This window comes from Corvus kubaryi, unplaced genomic scaffold, assembly GCF_017639235.1.
Source record: "Corvus kubaryi isolate FWS band 111438036 unplaced genomic scaffold, C.kubaryi_AGA036_p1.0 133, whole genome shotgun sequence".
NCBI lineage: Eukaryota > Metazoa > Chordata > Aves > Passeriformes > Corvidae > Corvus > Corvus kubaryi.
In genome coordinates, this window is record NW_024580667.1 from 13,532,551 (window position 1) to 13,546,248 (window position 13,698).

A 13,698-nucleotide genomic window follows, 5' to 3' on the forward strand; every position below is an offset into this window, starting at 1 on the left:
CCCCCCCCGGCGGTGCGCTCGGGCTCGGGCTCGGCTCCCCCGCGGTGGGCAGCGGCCGCTCCTCGTCTGCGCTGCCGGGCTCTGGTCGGAGCAGCCGCCCCTAACCCCTACGTAAGTCGGAGGCCTGTTCCTGCTCGGCCGCAGCGCCCCGAGCGCTCCCGTGGTGCGGCACGTTTGGGGTGCAGCGCCCACAAATCCCTGCTGGAGGCGGCAGCTCCTGTAGATAAGGCTGGAGAGAGTAATTCGTGTGCCACTTCCCAGCAAAATGATTTCTTCCAGTATTCGCTTTCAGCTCTCCCTCTCCTAACTCTGTTTCCTTCATCTTTTACAAGTGGCTTGTCAGACCACCTGGAGTTCTCTGTATCTATTTCAAGTAAACGCGTTTCCTGAAGCTGCTGCGAAATCGCTGTTTTTGCTAAAATCAGAGCGAGCTTTTCATTTTGGTTCCTGTAAGCAAGGTTTAAGAGTTCTAAAGTGGCATGTACTCGAGATTTATACCGTTGTTGAAATTATACCCTCAGTTTTCCTGAAAAGAGCTTTGAAAATGGCTTAGAGGTTTATGATGTTAACGTTGACAACTAAGTTGTCTGAGGTCTGAAGGAATAGCCTGAAACAAAGGTAGTAGACTGGGCATACCCCACAGTAGTAGGGTCCAAGTCTTAAAATCTTTGCTATTAAAAAAAATACATATTAAAATTAAATGGCAGGGAAAAGTTAATCCCTGATGTTCCTTTTTCTCCCGAGTTAAATACATTTGCTGGTTATGGTCATCCTTTTGACCATATTGACAAGCAAATAGTTTGTTAATTCCTATTACCAGAAATGTAAGAGCATCGATAACAACCATTGTTACCTTCCTGACCTCAGTCTGCTGGAGATCCAGGCCTTATTTATTTTACTTCAGTATAGTAAAGGGGAGCATTAAAATGTTATTGACTAGCTACTGCTTGATACCAGCAGCTGAAGAGCCACAGTGCTTTGATTTACACTACATATTTATATGAGGGACATTAAATCATGTGCTGTTGCATGTTGTTTTGGATCAATTGGGTGTTTAAGTAAGGAAAGATTTTCTTGACTCTAGAGTTCTTGCTCTGTGTTGAGCCATTGTTCGAAAATTGTTCAGTGATTAGCCTCCACAGCCACCTGAATGGAATGTGAATTCATTTACAGATGAGATACACATCATCCTGTTTCAGATGGGTGGAAAAATGCATGCCTTTGTTTGCTAAAATGTATAAATAGTAAAAAGTTTTGGTAGTCCTTTTGTGCATTTCACACCCAGCAGCCCTTTCTGTATAGAACTGTAAATTAATACCTCAACTCTGTGTGTTGATCAGCCTCATCAGAACCTGTTTAGGGACAACATAGGTGTTTATCTTACATATTAATATTTAAGCCGGGACAGGTGAATCCTGCTCCCAGATTCCAAAATGGTCATTTTTATTGTATATTGCTGAAGGTCATTTCAATTTAGATTCTTTGCAGATTGAGTTGTAATCTTCCCAGACATGAATTTATGTTCATCAGATGTACATCTTCGTTGTTTTAGATTTCCAGCTCAAGGTCTGTGCGTGTGTGCTGATTTTCCAATGAAGTACATCCTGGTAACTGGTGGTGTCATCTCGGGCATTGGCAAAGGGATCATTGCAAGCAGCATTGGCACCATTCTGAAATCATGTGGTCTACGTGTCACTGCAATCAAAATTGATCCTTACATAAACATAGATGCTGGAACCTTTTCACCATACGAACATGGTATGAAGATTAGTGCTGTTCCCTGTCACAAAAATATTGGTATTTACAATAACATGTTTTGGTTTGGTTTTTTTTAGAAACCAATAGTATGGTGTTGACTAGTTGTTTTATCATTATTTTGAAAGTTTATTGCTTACTGTGTGTTCTCAAGGACACTGCTCTAAGTTAAGAAACACAGGCCTGTTTTTTTTGAAGATACTGTTATGAGCAGATGCTTCCTTTCTCTAAAATACCACTTTACTGGGAAAATCCTAGCTGTAAGCCTTTTTCAGTTAGTGCTATCTTCAGTTCAACTTTATTGAAAACCCCTTTTAAACAGTGCTATAAAACTTACTTGAAACTTGAGTCCTTAACAGTTACTCGAGAATGCTGTTCTCTGGGTATCAGTGCTTTCTAATGTAAGTGCCTTCATGAGTTAGCTTAAGTTCTCATTTTAGGAAAAAAGAATCTAGTCAAAAACATCAGTGAAGCTTAGAGCGCCTACTAGTGATATGATTTTAAAGTAGATGCCGAGTTTGGTTGGTTGGCTCTCTAAGCCATGTCGGTTGTATTGACTATTGCTGATGGTTACAAGACATTGCATTTATAATATTGAATTTTCCTTCTGCTGTGTGGCTTGTTACTTGTACATTTATTAAAAGTAATGGTTTTGAAAGTGCCTTCAGCCAGAAGACATTTCTAATTATTTTTATGTATTGGATTTTATTTGCTTACTTTTAGTCCACACCACAGTTTTTGGTACTGAAGATAAATACGTGTATCTCCTTAACTGAAAAAACACTACTTTGCTTTTTAAGTAGACCGAGCAGAGCACATCAGACCTCTCTTAAAAAGCAAAATTTAATGCACTTTAAGGAGCACATCTGCTGCTACTTAGGCAGTTGAGTGGGCTGTAAGACTCCTGTGATGACTCGAGATTGGGAGGATGTATTCCTTCCCTAGACCTGGTACAGGGAGGAGGGAACGCTGTGGCATGTAATTCTTTTTTTCACTGAAAATTTTCTTACTACTTGTGAAGAAACACTCGCTTGCTGGGTAGTACATGGAAGTTACATGACCCAGAATGGCAAGCCTCCTTCATTAACATTTTGACAGAAATATGACTGATATGATTAATTTAGTGGTTTCCAGTTAACTGTAGAGGCTTTTTAATAATATTTTTTTTTATTCTTCTCTTCCAAGGCCTGCTTAAGAGAAATGTTGATTCCACTCTGCTTCTGTTGGCTTAAGTGATGATTTAGTGTAGAGGATGTATCAAGTGCCTCACAGAGTCAGACATAATTCTTCCACTCTGTTGCACACACTGGGGTGATTCGTTACACAGTTCATTGAAGTGTAGTGTTGTACTTTGGTGGGATATATATTTCTGTAGTCCACTTTTTTTTTTATGCATCAGTCACATAACTTGTTTAGCCATTGATTTATTGGGTCATGGCAAAATATTTACAGTTTTTCTGAAGAGCTTTCCAGCCTTACCTCAAGATCTAGCAACTTTAGTTCTGTCGGAAGTTGACTACATTCAGAATTTAGAGACTCTTTAGAGGGCTAAGAAAAGTCAGAACCTGAAGGGTATTTTAAGTAGATTTTTCAGGGTCAGCAGTAACCCTTGCTGTGGACATAGTGAACCAAATATACTGGATGGAACAGCCAACTCAGAAACGGTGATCATGTTTGAAGAAGCATTTATGTTCATCATAACTTTACTCCTGATGCAAGCCTTAATCATTAAAATAGATCCAAACAACAAGAATTTATAGTGAAACACTTTGTACATGCATAATAATTCATGCTTATAAAAGCATAGTTTTTGTCTCCTGCAAGTGAGTTAATATTTTATTTGTTTCCGATTTATGATTCCTAGAGATTGTTTTCTTCCTATGAAGGATTATTCTGCTGTTGAAATGCTGATTAAATATTTATGTTGATTAAATATTTTGGCAATATAATTTACATTTACTTGCAAAACAAGATATGTCTGAGGGATAGACATTAGATGTAAAACTAATGACTTGGATATTAAATCATATAGAATGACAGTGCAGATTGAGTTCCAGTATGGGCTTTATTGATGTGTTGTTGTCATATATAATTTAAAATTTTTTTCTTCTATTTTAAGATGTCTGTGATATTCCTGCTGTGTGTTTAATAATTTCTGATTATTTTATTGTTTTTCTGTCTGTTTTCACTGTTTTCACTTTCTTTTTTTCAGGTGAAGTTTTTGTATTGAATGATGGTGGAGAAGTTGACTTAGATTTAGGAAATTATGAGAGATTTTTGGACATCAATCTCTATAAAGATAACAATATTACCACTGGAAAGATATATCAGCATGTCATTAATAAAGAAAGACATGGCGATTATTTGGGAAAAACTGTTCAAGGTAATATTTTTAATTTTGTGGGCTACTAGTCTATTCAGTTTTCACAAAAGATGGGATCAGCTAAAACAGGCTGCTCTGTGCTGCACCACCTTACTCCTTTCTCTCTTCCAAAAGATATGGGCATATTCCTGTAATGTTTGGCTTCTGGGCTCAAGGAAAGAAGAACTAGAGAAAGGACTTAGTAGTTTCCTCTTGGCTTTCTGTTCTCTTTACCCCTTTTGCATGCAAAAGTTAGTGTATGGGCCTAAAGTAAGCTATGCTTGCCTGCTCTGGTTTTGTTTTGTAGTTGTTCCACACATTACTGATGCAGTTCAGGAATGGGTAATGAATCAGGCAAAAGTTCCAGTGGATGATGACAAAAAAGAGCCACAAATTTGTGTAATTGAGGTAAGTATGGAACCTTCTAGGTTGTATATCTGCAGTGAACACAACGAGCTTGTTTGCTTTCTCTTTGCTCCTTACTGTGAAAAGGTCAGACTCAAGTTTTATGGAGAGCAGAAATTCAAGACACATTTTATATTCTTTGGTTTGTTCTGAAAGGGATAGGCATAGTCTTATCTCTACAGCTTCCATTTACTTGACTAAATCCACTCTAGAATACGGCTGAAATTGAGCTGCTTAAGAGTTTATTAACTTAGAGAATTAAAGCAGACAGTTACTGTAATGTGAACTGTCTATTCCAAGATCCAGATGTTTGACTGAAGCTTTATAATGTTAATAGTATTGAGAAAACTTGTGTAGTACCTGAAATCTCCTATGGTCAGTAGGACAGCCTTTCACATTCTAGCTTTCCATAGAACTTCAAATATTCATCTTGTTGCTTGTAGTCATGCTTAAAAGAATGCATTTGAACAATGTGTAAGTTAGTTTCCCACTTTCTAATGTTATCTTTAAGATCTTTGGAGGCAACTTCGTTAATCACCTAACCTGCTGATGTTTTGCACAGTGGAAACAATGAGTTTTACCCACCCTTTGTAGGGCACTGAGACAACTGGATGAAAGCCAGTAATTGCTAGTATTACTACTACAGCAGAAAATCACAGAATCACAGAATAATGGAATAATAATGGAAAAAGATGATACTTAAGGATTTGACAGAAGAATATGTCACAGATTTAATGCCAGGAGTGACCACTGTAATCAGTAGTGCCATAAACTTTGTGACCCAGCTCAGTGTTTCTTATGCAGAAGAATCTGCCTTTATTGAAGTACACTTACCAGTATAGCTATAGATCTTTTTATGATGTGCACAGTGAGAGTCAACTATTTCATTTAAAACAAATATGAAAAAGTAAATACAAAAGTCACACAAGAACATTAATAAGTGATGGCCATATCAGTCCTTTAACTTCAGCTTTTTTGTTTTGTTTTGGGTTTTTTTTGTTACACACTTATACTTCCAGCCTGATAAAATTATTTTTCTTCAGTACTCTAAAAATAATTGTAACATTTTTCCGTTATAAAATCCTGAAGGAGTTAGACTAAACATGTGGGTGATGTACAAATGCAGTTGTCAGTTTTTCTGGTACTGGATGAACAGGAATATGTAATTCTGTCAAAAACCACTTGGTGGCACAAAAAGATCATTCTGCAATAAAACTATTTCATCAGACTTGTGTGCAAAGCTGCTTTATTCAGTGCTTAGTCTAGTATAGCTCACTGTGTCTTCGAAAGGCATCTGATTTCTGTCTTTGTAAATAAATTTCAGCATGGACTTAGTCTTGCATTTTGGTTTGGTAATAAACAATTATTGATGTTGGAAAGCCGTGATAATACTGAGAAATGTCTGTCTCTTGTTAATCACAAACGTTTGTGAATCTGACAGGAAATAAAGTTTTTCCATATGAAAAGCTTCACATCAGCTTAACTGTTGGTTACTGGTTCACCACTTTGAAGGCAGTGTGAAGCATGTATTATTCAGCAGCACCACACATATTCCCATGGGAAGCTTATGTATCTGGTGTAAAGTGAACATAACAAAACTGGAAAGTTGTTTAATGTTTTCCACAAGAAACAAAATGTGCAGAGTAGATGAAAACACTTTGTAGAGTATGCTTGCAAATTTCAACTGTCAGGGGTTTGAGATAAAAGTTTCAGAAAACATCTTGAAACAGGTAAGAGATATTTTTTCTTTTGTTTTTGCTTTCTGCTACTCTGACATATCCATTTCCTTTTCAGCTGGGTGGAACCATTGGAGATATTGAAGGAATGCCATTTGTTGAAGCATTTAGACAGTTTCAGTTCAAAGCAAAAAGAGAGAACTTCTGTAATATCCATGTTAGCCTAGTGCCACAGGTAAGTTATTATAATAAATAAATTTTGCTCCATATTGGCTTTATGTTTGTTTACTTGTCTCATTAACCCTTTCATGCTGGAGCCAAGTCAAGATCACTATAACTCTTTGTACAGGGCTAAAAGTACTTTTTCATTTGAACTCTAAATTTTACTTCACTACTCACTGGGGAGATTTTGGTAAGCAAAGGTTTGTAATGATGATAGATTTCACCCTCTAGATAAAAAGATACCTACTACAGCTGTGGATTAGAGGATTGAACAGCAATTGGTACGATTAATTCTATGTAATTGAGAACAGAATTATTTACTACATCTGAATATTCCAAGGACAGTCACTGAAGGCTTTGTGCTGTGTTGGACAGTCTCCTTTTATTAGCCAAATCCAACTTTTGGAATATTGTTCTTCTTCTACCTGAGCCAATTATATGGAAATTTTTCTGTGAAAACAAAAACAACAAAATAAACTTGACCTGAATTGGGACCCTGTGATTTCTTCACATTATTTCATGTACGAGTAATAACAGTGGTGCCATTTCTGTTTCTGGCATACTATGGCTCTCTCTGGATATGTTTATTTCTTGCAAATATTGTTACTTGCAATGATTTTCTCTTTTAATCTGTAGCTGCTTTCTTTGTTAGTAGATGTTAGTTGATATTTGAGCTTTCAAAATGTGCCTTTCCAGCCTAATGCTACTGGTGAACAGAAGACAAAACCAACACAGAACAGTGTTCGAGCACTGAGGGGTCTAGGCTTGTCTCCAGATTTGGTGAGTCAATTTTATTTAATTTTATTTATTATATATAAATATATATATATAAAAAATATATATAATATATATAAATATAAAAATATATTTATTATATATAAATATTTATAAAAATATATATAATATAATATATTTATTATTTGGTGAGTCAATTTTATTTATAGGTCATCTAGAAATGTCCTGGCATAACCTGTGTTCATAGAACAAGCCGTAGTCTCTCAGGAGATACTTCTATAAAAAATGCAAAATATGTGCTGCATAGCTCCATTAAAGCCACAGGAAATCATATTACTCAAAATCACTCTAAGCTAACTTAATTCAACTAATTTCTTGTAATATCTTGGGACTGTAGCTATGTTCTTTTTAAGGCATCTTTTTACAAAAATAGTTCTTCACTGCTAAAAGTAATTGAAATCTCAGTTCACTTTGTAGGAAGACCTAGAATGTTTCTGTCTTCTAACATTCAGAATTTTTTTAATGCATTATTAAGAAGAAGCAATGTGTATATCCTCAAAACAGAAAAATGATTCTTAAGAAGATAGTCACAGAACTAAATTTTGTGTTCTTCTTTTTTGAGTTCTTGCATTTTACATTTATGAATGAGTGTGTTTTTAACTAAAAACGAATGGATTTGTAAACAGGATATGTGAAAGATGTGTTTGGTGTCAGATGGTTGTGACATGGTAATTGTAACCAGCTTGTGGAAGGAGAGACCTTTATTAATGTAATGCTGTACTGTATTCCAAGTTTCAGGGCCTAATTTCCAAAATCCCTCTTGAAGTGCTAATTGCATAGGGAAAGTTGCAAGTGCTTTTTGAAGGCCTTTAAGGCCTGACTTCTCCCTCCCCTCCAAAAAACAATTTTTTAAAAAAAAGCCTGCTAAGTGGGTGTGTATAATAAAAGGAGAATAGACAAACATAGTCACTGTGTTGCATCTTGGGTCCTTGCACAGGCCAGTTCTGGGACTGCCAGGAGCACAGTATCATTTTTGGCTTTTGACTGCTGCTGTTGACACCTGAAGCAGGGACAGATCTCACTCGAGGTGCAGCCTCTGGGCGCCCTCATAAAGGTCTTTGAGCTCTGCTTCAGGACAATACTTAAATCCTTGCTGCCAGGGCAGCACATGGGGCAGCTCCTACAGCAGCAGCCAGGAAAGCTTCCTTGGTGAGCTGTGCTGCCAAGCTGAGCCTGGCTCATCCTGTTCTGTGGGGTGTTGTGAGTGCCAAATGAACACGCTGGAGCTGCAGAGATCATGTGCTCTGATGCAGCACTTTGAGTATGTGCTTGTCAGTGCTGCCTGGTTGGATTCAGTTGTTCCTCGTCTTCTGTGTGTTACGTTCCTTTGTGGTGCATCTCTGCCACTGTTACTGTAGTTTTGTTATTTTCATGCTGATTGTGATGTTTTTGATTTCTGTGTCTGCATTAACTTTAAATTTGTCTCCACAAGATGGACGATAGATTTCAAAGTGGGTTTAGTCATGTGCTCATACTATCAAGGTTTATGAATTATACCTTCAGCTTCAAACTGTACAAAATTTTTAAGTATGACTTGTGCTTAAGTGAATAGGATGTACGAATTGTTTCCTAATTACATTTTGATTTGAATGTGTGCTAATTTTCCCATATACTTAGCATTTTTCTTCTGTTTCTGGAATTACTTGTGAGGGTAGGGTAAGTTAATTAGACTCCATCAGTAGCAGTGTAGTAAAGCTGCATTAACAAGGTGATCAAAGGTCAGCTGCAAGTTTCTGAACAAAAGGGCTTAATGCGTTAAGTAGTTGAATTTGCTAGAGGGATGGGGAAAGTAATGAACTAATCTTGTAACAGGATCATCCTACTTTCTGTTATACTTTCAGGTTTCAAATTAACTTAAGGGAGTAGACTGAGTAATCAATAGGCACTTTGATAGAGCAGTCCTGCATTTTGATTTAGTTGCCTGGAGGTACGTAGTGTAAAAAATGACCCCTTCCAAGAAACACCAAAACATATAATTACTTTCTTCGTTGGTTGAAAATTATCAGTATTTTCTAAAATTACTGGGGTTTAAATGTATCAGCAAAATACTAGCAGAAAAATTGCACCAGTAAAAACTCCATACAATTATGAATTAGTTTTCTCTTCTTTGGCTTCCTTTTTGTCATGATGTGTAAATTAAAAAGATGCTGAAATACTTATGCATGTAAGCTAAGTATTATTGCTTTCAATTTAAATCTGATCCCAATATGATTACAGTATTCCTTTTGATTCATCATATTAGTACTTACAGAGCTGCTAGACTTGAGGCAAAGAGTATTGCAATAGTAGCTGCAAGAAAGGAGAACACGAGGAAGCAGTATGACAGAGAATGTCAGTGAAAGATGAATGAAAATGGGTCCGTATGGGCAAGTGACTGATGTACTTCTGCCTGGCTAGGTAGATATTTATGAGCTGTGATATATCATAGAGCTCCAAAAGAGGGGAAAGAGTAGAAAAAGGCGCATTTGTTTGTGCTCTGCTTCCAAAGGAGATTACTTTCTCTGTGAAGTATTGAGGATGTTCTATTGGTTTGCCTAGTAAATATTTGAAGTTTTTCCTTCTGTTACGACAGATAGTCTGCAGAAGTGCAAAACCTATAGAGATGGCCGTGAAGGAGAAGATTTCCATGTTTTGTCATGTGGAGCCTGAGCAGGTCTGTACTTCAATACTACATGTGGGAAAGTATACAAATATTTCTGTGCATTTCTGTTTTCAGACTGCTTCATAACTATGTAATTGTTGTTATAATTCTTGTCTTGCTATTATGGATGTTACAGCATTTTCAAAATATCTGGAGTATCTATGTTAAGTTTTATGTCAAACCGTCATTTATGATTTAAATGCATATTGTGTAAAAGCTAATAAAAGGAATAGATTTTGAGTGCATGGTTAGTTGTTATACATAGCATGAAACTGCATAGTTTTCACAACTGTGGTTGGTTATTGCCCATAAATCATCTCAGGTGATCATAATGGATGAACAAAGTGTGGTTAAAGCTAACTGATTTGCTTATGTCCGCAGATGGTCACAGTCACATGGGCACTCTTACTGTGATAACATGTAGTAGGCTATTTATGCCCTTAAGCATGCATCCAATGTGTAGGTAGATGTCCTTTTGTAATTCATGTGTGATTTTTTCCCTTAATAATTCACAGTTAATTGCTATTCAAATATTAATTTTGATTAATTGACTGCTCTTTAATAGTTTTGCAAGTGAGAGCATTTTGCTCTTCAATATAATGAGTAATACTAAAGGTAGGACAGATGCAAGTGGTTATGTGGCATTTCAAATTGAATGGGCACATAGGGAGGCATGGGGCAGCACGCACATGTTCAAAGTTATGTGATGAACAGAAGCAGCTCAAGGGTAACAAAGCGAGTGTCCTCTACTGCTCATATCTGTCAGGGAAGAGAACACTTGTGCTCAGGATTCTGAGCTCTGTGATCTCAGGTAAGCCAAGCACAATCACCTTAATTGCTGGCAGCTTGGATGCAGTTTATAAATGTGTTCTTAACAAAAAGGTCCTTAAATGGGCTGTACTCAGTAATTACATAGCCTACTTCACTAACAAAATATATTTAGGAGATTTTATCACAATCAAATTGGGTCTGTTTTGTTAGATTTAATTTGTTTTCTTGCTATCATGGTTAATAACTGTTCAAGTTTGTGAGGGAGGAGGAAGTGCTAGCAAGCATGAGTGCTTGTGGGGCCAGATGTTTGCATTGAAACTGATGCATTGATAGGCTTGACAAGCCTGTATGATGTTATGAAGGAGAAATAAAACACATTTTTGCCTTTCGAGTAACTTTGTTCTTGTAGATTTAGTGGAGCCTACAGTATTAGCTGTGCTGTCTGGCTCATTCAGAAAGAAGGTATTTAGAAATCAGAATGTGTGTAGAATAAAAAAATGCATGTAATATCCAAAAATAGAATGAACGTTTCCTATGAAAAATTTATGTAAGTTTTTTATGTTCTGCTTTTTTTTCTCAGGTGATATTTATTCATGATGTTTCTTCTACTTACCGAGTACCAATCCTATTGGAGGAGCAAGGCATCATTAAGTATTTTAAACAGAGGCTAAATTTACCTATTGATGACCAGCCAAGCGATCTTCTAATGAAGTGGAAGAAAATGGCTTGCAGGTATTCTACGTCCTGCTGCCTTCTCTAGAAGTGCTTTAATTTAGTTTTTAGCTACTATGAAGTCACCAAACTGGACAGGGGATAGTGCTGATCAACACATGTGAATGGCCTGGGCTTAAAACCATTGGCAGTTCAGAAATCTTAGGAGATGTTTTGTTGAGTTAAAGAAAAAGCAAACACTGTTAAAATGGTTTTCTTTGGTGAAATTTGGTGTAGTAACTGAAGAACTTGTTTTTGTCAGATACGAAAGGTTGCTGAAGGTGTGTTCCATAGCTCTCGTTGGCAAGTACACAAAACTAAGTGACTGCTATGCATCTGTTTTCAAAGCTCTGGAACACTCTGCGCTGGCAATTAATTACAAACTGGATTTAATGGTGAGGATATTTCTGGTTTCTGCTTTCAAGGATACTTTGAATCTACTATTGTATCACTCTTTGGTAACCTACTAGTTCCCATTGTGTGAGGCAGTTTTAATTCATGTGAAAATTAGAAAATGGATCATGCAGATAAATAGAATGGCCAAGCATCTAATTTTTAAAAAGACATGTTTACAGGTTTAATTATTTTATTTGTAACTAAACTTATCTGAAAGGAACACTGAAGTTACCCAAAACTGGATCTGATGAAAAAGCAGACTTTGTCTGCAAATTTGTATTTACTATCAAAGTTAGATTTCACTTGTTTTCATGACACATGGTTTTATGGTAAACTTGTCAATCCTGGGTTAACAGTTGGATTCAATGATCTTAGAGATCCTTTCCAGTCTAATTACTCTATGACTAGAGAAGGGCAAATGTACCAATCTTAAAATAGCGCAAAAATTGGGATTTGGGGAAGTGGCAGGTGGTCAGCCTTTCCTTGTTCCCTAAAAGATTAGTACCAAATACTCCAAAAAGTTGTTTCTTTGTGCATGAAAAAACAAGAAAGTGGGAACAGCCAGAATTGATTCATGGAGATTTTTAGAGCCTGACTGGAAATGACCCTAAGCAGCCTGCTCTAATTTGACTTGCTTTGAGCAGGGAGGGGGGCTTGAGACTTCCCAAGGTCCTTTCTGAGCTATTGTGTCACTGTAGTGTGTTGTACTGACAGCTGCAGAGTGGGAAATTTTTATGATATGAAAAATAGCTTTGCTTATAGCAAAAAAGGTGAAAGGTGCCCTGTCTGCAAATACATGGCAAGCTTCATGTGCAGCTGGTCTTAAGTTTGGTGGGGCTTCTGCATTAACAAGCATGAGAACTGATGGTTGCTGAGCTCCAGTGCAGTGTTGAAATGTTAACAGACACAACTCCCACTGTACTTACCTGCGTGTCCAAACCTCATTTTAGTGTTTATGCCCAAAGGCTCTCAGTATAATCCCTTGCTCTGAAGGAACTGCTTAATCTGAATGATGAAATGTTGATACTTCTTGAACTGATAAATATGCTTTCTCAGTATGTTTGGCAAAGAAAATACAATTAACTCCAACTGTCATTAGTTTCTCTTTCCAACCTTGCAGTATCATATTGTCCTTTTATCCTGTAATATCCTTCTAGTATAGAATAGCAACATTCAAAAGTAGTTATTTTTCTGTTGTATTTTTGATGCCTTCTGGAATGTGGAAAAAGTAGAAAATATTTGCTAGAAAGCAGTCCTGTCTGGGAAACTTTCAGCAATCTCCTTGTCAGTTGCATTTCTCTGCACACAGGTGAGTTCTGCCATTTCAGATGATGTCATTTTTATAGAGGATGGACTCTACATCAGGATGTGGTTAATTATGTTAATCTGAGAAAAAGACTGGCAAAACCCAGAATCAGACTCTGGTCTTTTGTGTCCCCAGTGCAGTGCATTATCCCCTCACTTCACTCTAGGGGTGCCTCAGGAGCTGTGCTTTTTAATGGCACTGGGGATTCTAATGCAGTATTTCTAGTAGGGCATAGATAATGAGTTTGTCTCCCTTTCTCCCGAAGAGGCCTCAGGAACTCCTTTCTCACAGAAAATACAGATTTTTCCAGTCTCATAATAAGATGGGATAAGCTGTGGCACCCAAAAGCCAGGAAAGAAACGTCCTGGCCACATCCCATTGGGGTAACAGGATAAGTTAGGTCAGCGCCACTCCTTGTTTGGCCCTGGTTGCCATAGGAAGATAACCTGGGTTCACAGGTACAAAGCATTCTAGTAAGTCTGCCTGCCTGGAGGGTGCCAGACAGAGCTGAAGGCAGGCAGAACTCCTAAGGTATGTGCAAAGAAAGGGGCACAGCTTGCTGCAATTAGAGCAAACACTCGGTCTTAAAAGCAAATACTGGGTCTTCAGTGAAGTTGTTACAGCTTTATTGGCCAATTCACTTGAAACTCGTAATAAT

At 37.3% G+C, this 13,698-nt stretch overlaps 1 protein-coding gene across 2 annotated transcripts in view; it reads left to right on the plus strand.

Moving 5' to 3' along the window:
• Positions 1–6: 6 nt before the first annotated feature.
• CTPS2 (CTP synthase 2) overlaps positions 7–13,698 on the plus strand; it is a 61,613-nt gene continuing 47,921 nt past the window's right edge. For both annotated transcript variants that reach the window (XM_042037342.1, XM_042037351.1), the window contains exons 1-9: positions 7–111; positions 1,553–1,758; positions 3,968–4,138; positions 4,425–4,525; positions 6,317–6,433; positions 7,117–7,200; positions 9,788–9,868; positions 11,208–11,359; positions 11,601–11,733. In XM_042037342.1, the coding sequence (XP_041893276.1) occupies positions 1,593–1,758; positions 3,968–4,138; positions 4,425–4,525; positions 6,317–6,433; positions 7,117–7,200; positions 9,788–9,868; positions 11,208–11,359; positions 11,601–11,733 (1,005 nt within the window). In that variant the 5' untranslated portion in view covers positions 7–111; positions 1,553–1,592. The remainder of the gene's footprint in view (positions 112–1,552; positions 1,759–3,967; positions 4,139–4,424; positions 4,526–6,316; positions 6,434–7,116; positions 7,201–9,787; positions 9,869–11,207; positions 11,360–11,600; positions 11,734–13,698) is intronic.